The sequence below is a fragment of the Macrobrachium rosenbergii genome, chromosome 50 (genome assembly GCF_040412425.1).
Source record: "Macrobrachium rosenbergii isolate ZJJX-2024 chromosome 50, ASM4041242v1, whole genome shotgun sequence".
Lineage (NCBI taxonomy): Eukaryota > Metazoa > Arthropoda > Malacostraca > Decapoda > Palaemonidae > Macrobrachium > Macrobrachium rosenbergii.
The window spans coordinates 12,411,289-12,429,425 of record NC_089790.1 but is presented as its reverse complement, the minus strand read 5'-3'; the positions used below and the strand labels follow the sequence as shown (position 1 = coordinate 12,429,425).

Genomic DNA, 18,137 nt, shown 5'->3' with positions numbered 1-18,137 from the left:
CCTAAGGGATGGATTTCCAGACCCTCAATCACTTTGAGCATGAACAGTGGTTTTTCTCCAGCAGTCCCCTAAATCTTTCCTTTAAGAGCAATTAGGATCAAGTACAAAACAGTGAGCCTCACTATCAGTCAAATGCTTTCATGTTCCTCTGCTTCTATTTCCTAGAGCCTCAAGTCTAAGCTGGAATTTTGTTTGCAGTTCAGCCAACATCATTTTCTTCTCGACTGGCCATCTTTCTGCAGGTTTCTGCCAAGTATTGTGCTCCAGTGGTCAGATATTAGCACACAGGGCCTCAGGATAATAGAAATTTTGATGACTGGTGGAGAACATTCATGTTTTGGAAGAACCACTACTTCTCCTCTGGGAATTCTTGCATTTTCTAATTTTGACTTTCCTTTCAGCAAAGGATATTCATTTTTATACAGCTTTGAAATATCACGTTTTCAAGAAACATATTTTGTAGAACACTGTATCTGCATTATTTACAAGGAACTTTGGCTTTGTCAAGTTCATTTTCTGGATCAGAAGAACTCTGCATTCAGTTTACCTCTTCTTCAATTTTATGGAACACACACACCAACCATCATGCTGTATCCGGTTTCTTGCCCTCTTATCTTCTTGTCAATGCATTCTCTACTTGTTTTTTTTCAGAAATATTGCTTGGTCTGTATAGTTTTTCCTTGTAATTTGCATCTTTAAATTTCCCAGAGAACATTAGGGATGGTGAATGGAATGTTTGCAGTGCCAGTTTTGAAATCGTTCTACTTTAGAAGTATCTGGGACAACACAAAAGAATAGTCTACTGTTTCACCTTAATTATAATGCTGACAGCTGAGATAACTTACAATTATCAACTTGAACAAATAACCACTTCAAGAAGAAAGGCTAATTCTCAAACTCTTCATGGTTGTATCTCCTCTACTTCCTGCTTTAGTCTGCCGAACTGGCAACAAGCTTTCTGTTAACATTTCACAACAACAGGATATCAAGGGTTAAGGATTAACCTGCTCCTGGTATTCTTGAGCCTTCTGCTGTAAGTAATAATTCCCGGTTTTCCCCTAGGAATGATCCATATAGCCTTTCTTGTTTTTCCATTCTGTGCATAAGACAACAGGTCTGCCCTACAGTCTGACCATCCAAAAATATACAAAATATGCAAGTCTGCCATTCTATTGAGTGTTTCATCCATTTTAGACTTTTTACGATATCTTGAAATCACATTCAGATTCTTCTCAGTTTAAACAATTTTACCCTAATGGATTCAATGATTGCTGAGTCTAAGCAGCAGCTACAGTTTGAGGACCGTCTTCTTCTTTTAACCTAGTAGATCCTGATGTGTGTGGCCTTTTCCTCCAGTGCTCCTTTCAGATTTGAGATGTTGTTTTTTCTTGCTTTTATGTTAAAAAAGTCAGACGTTCTTCTCAGAACAAAATTAGTCAATCAGTGTTTGTAAGCACCTTCCTTATTTCCCTCAGAGTGACACTCCCAAGTAGTTCCTTGCCTTTAAATACCATGGTATTCTGAACATGTTTCTCTTTTTACCTCAAAGTATTGCTCAGTATTACTCTGGACGATTTCACTTCAAAAATCTCTTGGAATCTTGAGTATGTATCTGTTTTCTTTCGTCCTCAGAGCTTGTAAAGTAACTCTTCTCTTCTTTCGTTGGTCCAGTTATTCATCAGAACATATTAAGGCTTTCTTCTCTTTCTCCAAGAGTCTAATTATTCATCAAGACAAGTTAAGGCTTCAGGTTTGCCAGAGCCACTAAGATACCATGCTGGGGGAAAAGTGAATGACTACTGATACTGACAGATACATTAGGCTTTTCATAATAAAAATCATTTATGTCCAAGTTCTAATTTTGAGCCACCATTGGTCATTAAATAAATAGACTTCCTAATATGGACAATTACAAAATATGAAAACTCTCTAAAAATAATTTAAGATGTGAGAGATTGATAAGTACTGAATAAGCAGCACATACTTGTATGTAAAATCAAACACAAGCACAATTCACACTGATGCCACTCAGCTAGGTCTAGGTCAGACCAAACACAAAATAAAGCGTAATAAATTTGTTTCTAACCAAACTCACTTGCTACTGCAAATGCTCATGTCCTGTACAAGTCATGTCTTATTTAAAACCAAAAACCCCTAAATAGCTTCAAGTGCCTACAGCAAAAATGCCCATATCAAAAGAACGTACATAAGATATACAGTACTATCTTTATCTGAAGGCAAATGATGCAGAACTAGGATGAAATAAGAAAGATCACATTGGACCTCAATAAATCTATAATTTGTTTATTAGACCTAAAAAGGACTGATGAACTCAGTGAATAAGGGGCACCCACTACTGGTGGGATATTACTCTGTGAGCATGACATGTACAATCCTAGCTGTACAATATAATATTCAAGTAAAACAAGAGCTTTGTGCATTGTATAAACAAGTTTACTGACAGACTGAATAAAATAATAAGAAATTTGGTCAATATGTTCTGTGTTAAAATTTCAAATACTATCAAGAACAATGAAAAAAGACTCAGAAGTAGAAAAAATTACCAAGCATCAGTAAGGTCACAACGATTTTCCCTAATGGATCTCTTCACATGGATGTCATACTGGAGATCTAAATATTGTTATATCTAATATGTTTAAGAAAACTACAATCAAGTATAGTTTTGAGTACCTATGTTGTGTTGGCCAGCCCTATGAGAGCTGATTAGTCAGCTCAGTGGTCTGGTTAAACTATTTTAATAATAATAATAATGATAATGGGTGTTAAAGTGATAGGAAAGTGAATACTATGGTCACCTTTCTTAGAGAAGGACCAAACTAGCACATTTTACCAAGAGGAGGGGAAGAATTACTGGTTAGGCAACTCTCATTTATCCTAAGTTCCATTATAAACTGAGCTGGAATTCAAGAAAAATACCCTATAAGCAACTGACTCCATGGTTCCAGTTTCATTGAAGGAGAAAGAAATCCCTGTTGAGCAAAGGAACCCCAGAAGAAGACTGTCAGCAGACTGACAAGTAAACCCCTGGGTCTACGTGAAAGTGGCAGGTATCTCCATCCTTAGACGATTAGTACCTTCACTGGCACATCAAAGGCAGGAAAAGCAGCTTGGAGGAATGTGAGGAAGCTATTACCTAAACTCTGCCATCCACAAACCAAGAAATTCACCTCCTCCATCACTTCCTGTGGGGACCAGAGCTGCATAAATGATGATACCACTTCAAGAGCAAACCCTAAGGTCTTCTTGATCAAGGATACTGGGTGTCAAGGGACTGGCATGGATGCTTTCCTGAGACTGTATGGTCCTGAACACACCCAGCTGTCTTGCAGAAGATCCTAATGCATCTCCCCACTCTGAGAAGGACACTACAAAAGTAGAGAGAAAAGACTTTTCAACCTGACCAAGCAACTGCTTCACAGACTGTGATGTCAAATGTTTGGAACTTGAAGGGGTAGATGTTGACTCATATTTCAAAGTCACAGGTGTAGTTAGTTAGTTAGTTATAAATGATTTGTTTAACCAGACCTCTGAACTCTTTTAGGGTTCTTATTAGCACAATTGATATGTTATTCTCTCACTGAGATCCAGCAATATAGCCAAGATTGCCACAACTGATGGTAAGCCTAGGTGAAAACCCACATGTACTACCAGGAACATACAGACTGGTGACCTACTATGAAGGACCAGGGTCAATAAAGCCAGCTAAGGCCAATAAAAAATGTGGTAAACACCATAAATATGAGCTGGGACAAACAGGAACCATGGGATGTATACACTTTCCCTGTTATAACTCCAAAAGAGATATGACGAGAAAGGGAGGGACCAGAGGCAACTTTTCACTCTTGAGAAGTCCAGATAAGTGGAAATGCATGAGCAAGTTTCTGAACCAGAAACTTGGTCAAAGGTAAATGTGTAACCATAACACCCAACCTCATAACTAAACACACTTCCCATTAACTCGAACAACAGACATCCCTTTATGGGGGAAAGTTGCCCTTTTGAAGTCTGACTGGACTCCTTATGTTGAGAGGACTTACGAAACCCCCTCCCTACCTCTTTTACAGCCCCAAGACTGAGATGGTGAGGAAGAGGATAAGGAGGTAGAAGTTTTGAAAGTTTTGCAAAAGGAGCCTGAGGACAAGGAAGAGGAGGTTGGGGAGGCAAGCTGCGCTTCTTGCTCTGCTACTACCACACTTCTCACTCATGCTATTCTTCCACTACTTCTGAAGTGTCTGTAGAGGCAGAATCCAAACAGGTTTGGGAGTTAAATTAACAGCAATAGGAACAGCACTAAGAGGTCCATCCAAAAGCAGAGAGTCTATTAGAAGAATCTCTGGACAGACCAAGGCATGGCCAAAGAGCATTCAGTAAAGACTGTGAGTTTGCCAGATGGATCCCTGGACAGACTAAGGGATGGTCAAAAAGCCTCCGGTATAGCCTGGGAGTTTACTGGATGGATCCCTGGAGTGACCAAGACATGACCATACACCTTCAGTAACTCTTGGAAGTCTGCCAAATGGATCCCCTGAACATACCAATGGATGGCCAAAAAGCTTTAACAACTCCTGGAAGCTTGCCAGATGGATCCTCAGACAGACAGTGCGATGGCCGAAGAACATTCAGTAACCCATGGGAGTTTACCAGATCCAAAAGCTGGAGTGACAGGAGGAAATAAACAGTCAGTGTTCATGTGATGGACATCCATTGGTAATCCTCCTATGCCATTAAGACCAGAAAGAGCATCTTAGCCATCCTCAGTTTCCGTCAGTCCCCCTACTAAACCAAGTAGCTGAGGAGAATGACAAAAACAACCAGCCATCAGAAGTAACAACCAACAAAACTGACTGGGTCTTCTTGGATTCCTCTAATTCTTGCTGAGCTTCTGCCAACAAAAAAGGAGACCAAAGTAACATGTTCCTAGCATGGAAAATCTTTTACACAAACCTGACCCTTGAAATAAGATCAAAAGTTTGAGGATCAAGAACCACATGCAATGTACAGAAGCCAACCAGGACATCTAAGCTTTTCCAACAATTTTGTCTTTTATCTTAGAACAGTCATCCATCATCACAATCACAAACAAAACCAAAATCCAGAATCATCTTTGACCATCAAAGCAATAAAAGGGTTCCGCAGCAGCATAAATGTCTTGGCTAAACAATGGTCAAAGAGAAATTAAGGGTCTGCTTGCCTACCACCACTTCCTACCTTGTTAACAGGCTTTAATGAACAAAGGCTGATATTGCCAAAGGAACAAATATTAATGAAAGAATCACTACAAAGCTCATTTCTGGAGAGGAAGAAAATATTGGAGAGGTACATGCAAAGTGTTTTCAACAAAGAAAAGACCGGGGATTCAACACTGAATGCTGAAGAAACTTTTTCCTTCAATTTACTATAAGACCACAGATGTAACCAATACCACTTCCAGAAGTCAATAACCTCCCAATTGCACAAGTCAAAATGCTATCTGAGAATGAAATGGAGGAATGTAAGTATAAACAGATCAAGCAAAAAGGTGAAGAATTTTGTAAACTGAAAGAGTGAAGTGAAGGATGCTAAATCATATCCAATTAACTACCACTACTCAGGATTTGGTCTGCCTTCCTGACCATGCTTTTGCAAAGTTATGGCTGGTCATTTCATATGAACAAAGCAATATATATAATTGGTCTGAAAACTCAAATGACTAAAATACAGTTATTTTCTACCTAAAGATACAATAAAGCACTCTTTTTATATTTATATACAACCAATCTTAGAGTAGTGAGTACATGAAAAACATAACTTATATAACATATCTAGCTATACAGAAGAAAAACACTTACCCAATCACAGAAAATACTCCAACTTATCATTCCATAGAAACATTAAAGAAAACTCTGTGCAAAAATCAAAACATAAGCGCTCAAGAAACTACTTTTGCAAGAGCAGAGAGTCCTCACCCCACTTCTCCACTCCTTAAATTAACACAATTCCATTCAGGGAACTGCATCTCCAGCTAACCATCTGATAAAGTGTTGAATTACAACTGTTTGATCCCCATTTCATTCATAATTGGTCCTATGTAATGCTAAGGTAAGTAGGATCATGTATGTCAAACCTTTTGCTTGCAAACTGCTGTTATTCCTAGACCACCATCATCGTCCAGAAGAAAATTTTGGTATTTAATGCATAATTACTTAATGCATAATTACTTAATGCAAAATTCTTATAACTGATTCTTCTTCAAAGGTGATAAGGATATTTATTCTCTTGAGCAAAAGACAAGATTACATATTATCAATTGTTTTCCTTGTCAAACTAACCCTATGGTTAATCTGCTTTTGGTAATTTTTTGAATTAATAATAATTAATAATAATAATAATAATAATAATAATAATAATAATAATAATAATAATAATAATAATAATAATAATAATAATAATAATAATAATAATAATGTACACATCATCGAACCTAGAAATAGAAAACATGAAACACCTGACACTAAGTTCAATATATGTTGATCAGAAAAGTACAGTAATAGCAAAACCATGAAGCAAGAGGATGAGATTCCCAAATCACATTTACTGATAAGTATTTAGGTAAAAATGAGTTAGAAGATGCCAAATGAATCCTGTAAGGAACTCCCCGATATTCTCATTTAATGATGAAAGCTAAATGTTAAGGAAAAACCTACAAAACACTTCATTCTCATGCATCTACTACTCATTATCTGCAATAGTTACGGCTAAGCAAAAATAATATTTACAGGTGAAAATTTGATTTGGCTTGTATGTACAATCTACCTACCTCAAGAATGAATTAAAAACAAAAAGACTGAGTGAATGGCATCCACTAGTCTGTAAGAGTTGTCTTGATAACAGGCTATGGTAATTACAGAGGCAACAATGATAGGACTGCAATTGAAAAACCAAGATATGTGCAATACTATGTAATACAGAAGAAAATCTTTCTTCATCATGATATTGCAGTAAAAAAAATCATAATTCCAATCATAAGTAGAACATTGCTCATATTTTAGCAATAATGAGCAAAATGTAAAGTCCACATGGCACGAGAGACCATCCAATAGTAATTATGTGAACTAAACATGTGCGCTTTCATTACACGATACTGTACACAAACTAATCTACTAAAACTAATATACCACTACCTATGGACTACATGTTATGCTTACTTCGATCAGTTCCTGCTCTGACTGAAGCTGGGAATAAGAGATGGAATGTGCTAGTAATCAATATTCTAAGCTTATTAAAGTAGGTACAGTATTACTAAATCTACAGGATCATACTTTCACTATAACGTATATGATATTTTGTTTATAAACATTAGCAATCTAAGGAATACCAAACTAAATCAAATCTTTTCAGTATTACTCAAATAATTTAAAGCAATAATCTTGTGCACAGCACAACACATTTTCATTATAAGAGCACTGATTATATTTAAGGAAAATAACTGACTTAGAATTACAGCAAACAACTACTAATTGTTCTTACAATATTGTAGATATATGTGTGCAACACAGCCTGTAGTCCAGCTCACAAGACACAAGCCACAAAGCATATATACATGTAATATGCAACAAAGGCATTTCCCATGCACCTATAATATTGCACCCAACATACTGTACCTGTCTAAAGTTCATTCTAAGATATGTACTATATTCCTAAAACCAAGGTTACGAGTTTTCTGTTTACCTGCTTATCCATTTCTTAAGTCTACTTCTTAGAAATTCAAAAAATTCATCATGGTCATGGTGTTAAATTTACATTTTCACTAGACAAACACAACTTTGCTTGAGGGAAGGTACTTCTTTGTCTTAAATAATGTACAGTAGGTAGGATGGTAGACAATACAACATGGGTGGAAAGAAGTGTTGGTGGAGCTGCTTACACACATAAGCATTCTGATAAAAGGTTATAAAAGGTTATTGTGGGGGTGGTAGGCTGGAAGAAGGTGTTTCTGAGGAGGGGAGGGGGATGGGTAGGGATGAGTAGACTGGCATTTGACTTCTTGAGAGCTTTCACAATTGTTATTGGCTTAAAAGCATCAACGTCTCTTACACGCCATTTTGTTTACTGCTTTTAAGAGGCTGACTATTGGGATGGATGGGCCAGGTAAAGCGCTTATGGGGTGGGAGAGCCAGGAGAGCTGAGTGGTGAGGATTCGGCTCCAACTGTCCCACCTCATTTATTTCAAAAACACTTCAATGTTTTTTACGTTGTATAAAAGAACTTGTAACTTTGTTATTTTAATAAATTTTTTATAATAAAAAAATAATATACAGTATGCTTGATGGCATAAGGAATCAGCTTACAAAGTATTGCAAATTATGAGAATTACTATTTCCCACAAAATATCATAGCAGTGCCTCCCTTAACATGGCAGATTCTTGAAGAATCATTCATATCATCCATAGCCTTTGGGTAATCTCAAACATTCAACCTGTTTTTGACTGTAGTAAGTTCTAACCAGTTTATTTGGGATTATTGCTCCCGCTATCACCACACCTACACACCATCTTTCCCTCTATCTAGGTGCATCTATGAGTAGGAGTCCAGGGGTGGTGCTGCTCAGGGACTCTACATCCTTTTACCTTTTAGAGACAAATTCTTCTAGTAATCTTCAACTATCTTGACTTCCTGCAACCTGTCCCATATGTTACCAATTCCTTGAAGCTCAAGTTGTAGCAAATGCATCCTTCACCCTCCACCCACCACCAACCTCTTCAGAGATCCCATGTACCCCATGAACGACTGGAACGCTAAAGTTAAAGGATACCTGACGTCTAGGAATTGGTTGAACAGGTCTAGAAACCTGTCTATCCTTGGTCCTCCAGCCACCTATGCTGTGTATCTTTGCAATTACACAGATTGCCTATTACAATGGGCTAAGGATGAATATCTAGTTTATGAGTATAACTAGTGTGTGGCAGCATTGGACCAGTTACTGAATGTCAGATCAAACCTGAAATTTGGAGGATACAAAGCCACACAATCATCCACAGGCCTACTCAAACAAATGCACTCTGAGTGACTTGCACTGTGACTTAGGTCAACAACCCTGTTAATATCTGAGGGATTACAAGAGATGTCAAGACAGAACCGCTGGAATAGGGGAATACATTTGCTAATTCTGCATTCAACTATCAAAACTGTCTGGTTAATGGCTTTAAAGGTGAAAAAGAGGGAACACCTGTAGAAAATGGAACTCTATATTCATCCAAGAATGCAGTCTTTGGGTTAACACAGAGAGTTCTCGGGGCTATTTATTATTTCTGTAAAAATTCTGCACTGAGGTACAGTAGTTGATAAGAATGGCAGAAGTTAATGGGAAAGAAGTCCAGCAGTCACTTCCTCTGTTACAAATATGTTCCAACTTTGAAAAGAAGATGAACAGAGTTTGTTTCTTCTTTGGCATACCCCTACAAACTTTTCATACAGTATGTATACCAAAAGTACCATAATCAATAGTTTTTATATTAACGGAATAATGGTTTGGATACTATAAATCAAGCAGAATACAGAATAGCAGTAAATTTGTTTGCTGCTATAGATACCAGCATTAGCCTTGAGCAACATAACTAGCCTAGCATAATTATGTATGCCGTATAATGTGTATAAGATTTTTGACAAAAAGACCAATAATTCTGCTGATCATTTTTCTGCAGAAAAGGAACAACAAGTCATGCAAAACTGCTCAGGGCTTATAGAAAACAAATCAAATTACCAAGGACAATCTAGGCAAGCTTATTTTTTAACAGATGAACAGGAAATTTTTTTTTTTACACATCGACCAGAATGTATTAAGAAAACTGTCCAAATGAATTAGCTCTATGATTTGCAAGCTCATAATTAACTGGTGTTTATGACAATATGCCAGCAGAAGAAACTTCAAACTTAAAGCAGTTTACTGGAGCTATTTACTCTGTTTTCAAATTAAACGTACCTGTGAAAACAATAACTGAGGCAGCACAATGAACTCTGTTTTATACATTTAGAGCCTCCCTATCACCTTCATTTTCATAGGTAAGAGAATCTTGAGAGATTTACTTTAAAATTCAAGTCTGAATGATGCTCTACCTGAGGAAATAATGTCAAATATGAAAAATAGTGATAAAGGGCATGTCTTCAGCATGATGAGAGAAGAGAGATATCTAGAATCACTCAAATAGAGCCAACATATATTTTATAAGCAAAAACAGGTACCCACAATTGGTTATGATAGGTAAACTAACATATACTGTACTGTAGTTAAAACAGGTACCCACACTGGTTTTTGATCAGCAAACAAACAAAAAGTAATGAGAACATGAGACAGATAATCTTCTTATGAAGTGATAGCTGTGTTTAGATTGATCTGAAAAAATAACAGGTTCAAAATATCCCTCATATAACAGGATCCATAAAAAAATTAACCAAACAACAATAATGGAAATATATTGTCTTTGCCGACAACTCACATATACTATATTTCATTTACCTACTGCAGTGTCAAAATTGTACTCTTCCAGCTGCACTGAAGCAGATGTTCTTAAATAGTGAATAAAACTGGGAGAAGGAAAGGTTGAAGAAGCTCCAGAACCAAGTGGTAAGGAAGCAAAGTGAACTTGAAAAGTAGCATAGAGATGGCAATACCTGTCATACAGCCATCAATGCATACATTTAAAACAGTTTTAAATAATAAGTACTGTACTTTATTTTTAACTTAGCATAATTAATGGGTCAAATTCAATATCCAAGTTAATGAAGGTGTGTATAATAAATATGTACATACAGCACCTCAAAATCAGTGTCTGGCAGCTACCTTGCCACTAAACAGACCTAACCGCTATGCAAAACAAATTTAATCTTGTCTACCTTTAATCATCTTGTATAACTTGATGTATGCTTCCTTGTTCATCTATACAGTATACAATTTCCAGGGCTGTACTTAAAACACTGACTTGAAAAGTACAGTCCACTTGCCTAATATGCAAGGTCATAATATGCGAACCACTTGATATACTAGGTAGGCTAAGAATATCTTCACCACTCAGTATGTGTAAGAAGTAGGCTAATCCTATGCCTCCTGTACCTCTATAGGCTGCTCCTATCCCAGGATTATTATTGTAAGGTGGCTCAAAATGAGGGTTTCTCTTTAATGCAAAAATTTCAGTTTTATTTAATAAATTTTTAGCACAATCAGCATCTCTCTCTATGGGATAAATTCTCTTAGTTATTAAATTAATTTGAATTTTTCTCTTATTCATCTATACCAGTGACATTGTAATTGAAGGTATGTCTTAAGTTAAGTATACCTTAGATTAACCAGACCACTGAGCTGATTAACAGCTCTCCTAGGGCTGGCCCGAAGGATTAGGCTTATTTTACGTGGCTAAGAACCAACCGGTTACCTAGCAACGAGACCTACCGCTTATTGTATGTCTTACCAACAAACAGTAATCATACTTGGATAGTTTTAGAGAAAGATCTGGTGAAGTCTAATGACTTATCTACATTCATTCCCATAACTTTTATTTGTAGCAAGCAAACCTATAAGCTTGCCACTTTATTGATCATATTCTCATACATTAGGTAAGAGGACTGCTCATATCTTGGTGGTATGCAAATTTTCTCATCGTGATCTGATGGGGTCTCTTTTCTTTGAAAATATTTTCTAAAACCAAAATGTATTTTTTCAGTACAAATCCACCTCTTTATGGTAGCCTAACTGTATGTCAGCTCAATTTCCAAATGAAGAATTTCCAATTGGCAGAAGAACATTTGAGCTCCAAAGCACCTCTGGGGACATTAAAAGTCATTCCATGTTGTTTGGACTAATAAGATAAGGAAGGGGGAAGAGAGGCTGGCAGTTTTTGTAAAGTGAGGAGTTTGTACTACAAAAAATCTTAAAAAATTGTATTTGATTTATCACAAACCCATTACTATACAGCATTCTGAATACCTATTTAAGTGAGAGGACTCTTGCTACCAAGCAAACATATGACAAACCACAAAGAGAAGCTGATCTGTTGATTTGGAAGTTCCAACATACCCTATTTCATAACAACAATCATACAAAATAATACTTGCACATAACAAGATATCCAATAATAACAATTAGTTCTGCAATGTTACTGGGAATCCCATATTCATTTCAAATGTGAGATAGAGGTTTATATTTATTACACACATTGTGTGTTGATTATTTCCATCATATTCACTCAGAAGGGATAAGTTAGATGAAATGTTATCAGTTGGGTCACCTAGTAGGTTGAGACGTTGGGTAAAACATGCTGGAATGCAGGTAAAAACCTGCCCAGGTAATGCCTCAGCTACAGAAGTCTTAGAATCCAACTTCTTTCATGGCATCTATAGATCAGTTAGTAGCCCCCTTGCCTTTGATTTGATTTATATATTTATTAAGCCCATCCACAGCACAAACGAAAAGTGAACACAGTGGCTGTTCAAGAACAAGTGTAACCTACATGAGTTTGGAACTGCTGCAAGAAGACACACACAGGTCCAACCATTTAATGACAAGCACATTCACTGATACAAGCTTGGCCAATTAAATGAATTCATGATGAGTGAATACAAAGGAGTGGTTTGGAAGGCAAACACGGGAAATGACTTTTTCTGCCACCAGGGCCCCTTTTCAGATGTACACCTTACCAGCTGAAAGTCCCTTCTTCTTCCAAAAGGTGTCTGGAAAGTGTTAAAGTATTGGGTTTTTGATGAAACAAACATTATTAAAGAAAGTTTTATCCTCAAAAACCCATAATACACTTGCCTAGGTATAAAACAAGATGCAAAGCTTTTTCACATGAAAATCAAAGTCTATTTTCATTGTCTCTACAGTCTTTCATAGGATGATGTTACTTGTCCTTGGGTTCCCTATTAAATCTGCTATATACAAGGCTTGTGCTAACCAAATGAAAAATTGGTTACCCATGGTTTCTGACTTCTTTTTTAAACAATATTTCCCTCTACCATCTCTTTTCACAAGCCCGAGTCCAAAGTCCCTCTTGCAACTGCTATTCCTTCAGAACTTGTGAGATGGTAATTTTTGGGGACAAGGTGTTTAGGCTGCATATCTTAACATAAAAAAAAACCATTCATGAATTACTGCACTCTACATCCCTTCCTTTGATCAAAGCATCCTTTTGCTAATCTCCCTGATGCTGAATCTTATAATCTTTTTCTCTGCATCCTTCAGTGCTTTTCCATAGTACATCAGCCCATTTCATTAGATCTAAACACTCTTCCTTCACTCTGCTTTTCATTTCACTATTCTATCCAAATTTTAGACAGCATCCATTAATGAGGAACAGTCTTTCACATCTACTATCCAATTATCCTTTCATTTTTTCATGACCACTGTCCGTATCTAGTTTTTTTACTTTTGCTATGATCACCACATCCAATTGCTTCTTTTACTGCAGGTCTGGAAATTCTACCTGATGCAGCCTGCTTGTCTATGCCTATCCAGCCATCTTAACCACAAACAAATGAAACCAGTCCTTACTATGTTACTAGCTCATAAACTGGCTTTGCCTCATTTATAGCTGCTGTACTAAGGTGATTCTTTTACATATATCACAGCATATCTTGAATGTGCTCCTGACCACTAAAACCTATCAATAAAATTACACAAAAGGCAGCATCAGCATCTAGAGCTTTAGGAACATACAATCATTCTAACACAATTACTTTAACAATTCATATCTCATGGGCTCCTGACTACTAATGCCAATCCATGAAATACTATTAGAAGGCAGCATCAACAACTAAAGCTTCAGGGACATGTTAAAGGCTTGAGCAATAAATCAGAAAGAATGAGAAAATACTTTTCTTGATGTATAAATGATGAAGAGCCAATATTCAGTCTACTAATCTTGGATTATGAATGATGACATAATACACCTCAATAAGACAAAGAATTCCACCTCCTCCATCTCCAAACAAAACTGTTGCCTCTATGATCAATCTATACCCAGCTTCAATCCTTGCAAACCTGATACAAATTAATTCTATGTTAACTGGCATTCAAGTGAAGCACTATGAAAATGAGAAAAACTATTCATCTTGTCACACATCATTTATGGACACAGGACAAAAACTAGAACTTAACTGGGTAATTGACTAGTACAAAGTTACCTTATGGCCCTACTGAAGCCCTAATATAAGGAATCAGATGAGGCCTCTGCTAAATGGGACAACTATTGTAAGTTTAACATTTTTTCTAAATTCTCATTGGGATGGCCTAGAATATTAGTTTTTCAAGGAGTCTACAAAAACTGAAGAACATATTTAAATTGAAATTGGATAGCCAGATAAGAAGAGACCAAAGGAAATGGAGGAAATGCCAAATAGCCTGGTAAAAAATAAATATATATAATATAGTCTTTAGCTCTGATCTAAAGACTTCTTCTAAGGGCCTTCCTGACTAGTTTAACATATTGTACCAAGTTTAAATGGTTAAACCTCTTCTGGTGTATAACTGATTCCATGGCCTAACTTAGCATCAAATATACTGATTCCACAGCCTAACTAGCATCAAATACACTGATCCCACAGCCTAACTTAGGGTCTATTATATCTATGGTGCATAGTTGCCTAACAATGCATATGGGAAGGGGGATCAGCCATGGCAATTCTAAATCTAGTTCTATGGCTCAGACCACTATGTCAAGTGGATTCAAACCTCCATCAAGAGACATGAGACTGATAACTCAGGACACCACTTTCTTCTCTATCAAAGGGCTCAGCTGTAAAGGTAAAAGAGGTCTAGGTCTGCGATCTGGATACCAGGGATAAATAAGTCTCCATCCACTTATTTCCTACCTGTTCATCTTTACAAGCTACAATTGCAGCTCTTTGATGAACATGAATCTAAAGGTTTTTTGTTCCTATGTTCATTCTGCATGAAATCTAGCAATACCCAACAAGTTACTGTATAACCTTCTCACAGCATAAAACAGTGCCCACAATCTGCTTTTATAATCTACAATTTTTACAGAAGAAAACGTAAAATTATAATAAAAATTAATTTATTAAGTACCGTACTCTAAAGGCCTAAATGTTTATCACACAAAATTTTGATTTCTTTATCAGCACATCAAAAACTTTCAATAAGAGCTCTGAAACCTAATGGATGGTCATCTTACCACCACTTTTCAGCTCTAAAAATATTCAAAATGCCATATGGGAAAACCCCTCTCACCAGATTGTCCTTGGTTCATGAAAAAAAAAAAGATGTTTTCTAACAATATCACCCGATGAGACATAAAGACCATAACAACAATGCAGCTTTACCATTCCACATTCAGCCAAACTATTTTATTTTTCCTAAATACAAAACATCTGTTTACCCACACCTGTGTTTTACAACTACAGATGACAGATATCCAAAAATATGGTGGACACAAAATCAGGAAAACTGATTCACTTACATAATATATAGAAATATACATAAACAGATGCGTCATTGTGCAATATATGAATATTACATTATTTTTTGCTTTTTCTCTCTGTAAGCAAAAATAATTTCTTAGCAAGGCATCTCTTTAAATGACCAGGTGAAACAGTTCTACTGCTACTGCTGAAACTAATCAAGCACCAAAAGGATTCAAAATGCATGCAAAACCAAATCACGTGATGATCTATAACACGAACATTTTTCTTCATATATGCTATAGTACCTACAATGAAAAACTATAATAAGCTATACAGAATTCTACATCCACCGAAACACCCTTGTCAAAGGCTGGCTAATACATCATGAAGCAATTTCCCTATAAAGGCTATCTTGCACAACACAATAAGATAACTTTCTCAGTGCTTCAGTGCAGAATATTTACTTTACAATAAAGTACTATCAAGTCTTGGCTCCTACTGCAGTGCTTTAAATTCCCAGGTAACTGCCAAATGCTACTAGCTAAGCATACAAAAGAATTCAAAACTAAAAAAACAACTCAAATTCACTACACTAAATTCTACTTGGAAGGTAGCCATAAATGTAGAGATAACTATAACAGTGTATATTTACCTGTGCTACCAAAACTTTGGGATCCACAGCATCCTTTTGCTTGTAACAAAAAATATTTCAGGAATAATATACAAAATTTTAAATCAACAATGTTCCATAAATACAAACTTCTTATTTTGCTTGTGCTATTCTCCCAATACAGTGATGTGTTAACCAAGATTTGAGTTGACCACTAATTAAAAACTTTTGTTCATAACAAACACATAATACTTATTTCATTTGTTGAAATGTTTCCACAGATAAACCTCAGAAGAAGGAAACCTCAGCCTTGCTCAGTGCCTGATGCATGTGAACTATATATTTGATAGGTACCAACTCTCAAAGTCAATCGTATTTCATTTGTCTTGCTCACCAATTCTTTACTTCACTACCACCAATGCAATGTATTGTCTGCATATTTAATCAAGGAGACAGGCTTCCATGCAGACCCAAACTAAATGAATCCCTCAATATCAAATACTACTGTCTCTCATATCACTCAAAAGGTATCAGCCATTTCAAAAACTTAAACAAAATTTTCAAATATTTTCTTCTCCACACAAGCCTATGCAGCAAAAGTAAGAACATCTGATGGATGAGTTACCTTTTACTGCTGTATTTCCAAACCACTAAACCTTACTCCAAAGCCTAAGCAAGAAAAGTCTTCCCCTCCAAAAGGTGCATACAAAGCCTAACACTAATAACCATGCAGAGCTCTCTAAGAGCAATATATTAGAGAAAGCTCTGTTCATTACTATGATTGCTTGTCACACCCAATCCATTTTTTTAGCTGCTTTTTTTTCTACTAATCTTGGTGGTGTGGTGCTACTTTTAAGGAACAAAGACACTCAAGATCTGCTCTTCTTGTCAAGAACTGAGCCACTTGTTTCATAAGGTTCTCAGCTGCTTCTTAACCATGACCTCAAGCAGCTCACTGATTAAAGATTAATGTTATTCATAAAAATTCTTGTGTCTCTCCTTAATAGGACACAAGCCACTCTTTATTAAAAAACCTAACCACTCCACATCATAGTAACCAACCCCCTCCTATTCTAAAAACACTTGAACTACTTCATATCACTTGAGGAGAGCCACTCAGCACCTATAGACCAGGTCTGCTTCTCTTATAAGGAACTGAGCAACTCATCAAAGGAGCTGAGCCACTCCTCATCAGTGGAGCTAAGCCACTCCTTATCGAAGGAACTGAGCCACAGGTTCAATGAAGGATGTTGAAGTGGTTCTTCCAGAATTCTCTTAGGGTCAGCTCTGACTCAGAGCCCACTTTAGAGCAACTCTAGAATAGGGTTTAGTTTAGTTTCTCAAAATTAGATATGACCTACTGGTCCGTGGGCTGGATGAGAGGTGTGTTAGGGGGCAAGAGCTTCCCTGTTTCCTGCAAAAACTTGGCCTCCAAGCCTACAGGATGAGCAGGATCACTACCCATCAGAAGGGCCTTCAGAGGCAACTGTTTCTCCTCAAGGTATTTCCTGACAATGGGCTAACCACTCCATTAACCCACTCGGTAAAAAACTGCCTGGTTAAGCAAGCTTTACCATTAGCTCTCCACATCATATTTAACTCATGAAATTATTTTTCTTAAAAACCCTTGTGTTCTCTAAGTGGCTGACTAGCAAAGGGTTCAGTTTTAAATCCCCACTTGCATTCCCACTCAACAAAAGTCAGTCTGCTCTTCAGTGGCTTGTGTCATGACAATGACTTCTCTTCTTGAGTGGGAAACAAGACCCTCAACTTCCATGCAGCCCTTGAACTCTTTCAATTATTTTTTTCTCAGTATCTTTGTCAGAACTGGTAGCCTCCCTGAGACTCACCACACTATGTATGCCCCTCTCTTGAATTTCTCAAACCATCTTCACTACCTGCATCAGCAGTTGTTCCAGGGGTGTTTTTCAAAAGATCAGCATACAAATGTTTTTACTTTTTCACAAGTGATGGCCTCAGAAATACTATCAATGGGTAAATGTTTTTCATTTATCCAAATTAACAATAATTTCTCAACCTCTTCAACTGTCTTTGTTTAATAACCACTTTCTCTCCTTTAGCAACATTAGCTTCTTTGATGGGTTATGTTGTAATA

At 36.7% G+C, this 18,137-nt stretch overlaps 1 protein-coding gene across 5 annotated transcripts in view; it reads right to left on the bottom strand.

Annotated features, from left to right (window-relative positions):
- EndoB (endophilin-B) overlaps window positions 1–18,137 on the bottom strand; it is a 76,741-nt gene that overhangs the window by 37,375 nt on the left and 21,229 nt on the right. For 2 of the 5 annotated variants that reach the window (XM_067093829.1, XM_067093826.1), the window contains exons 6-7: window positions 16,064–16,102; window positions 7,206–7,232 (exon numbers count right to left, since the gene is read on the bottom strand). The exons of 1 other annotated variant lie outside the window; for it this stretch is intronic. In XM_067093829.1, coding sequence (XP_066949930.1) covers window positions 7,206–7,232; window positions 16,064–16,102 — 66 coding nt within the window. The remainder of the gene's footprint in view (window positions 1–7,205; window positions 7,233–16,063; window positions 16,103–18,137) is intronic. 2 more of the 5 variants (XM_067093830.1, XM_067093827.1) reach the window with 1 other exon arrangement.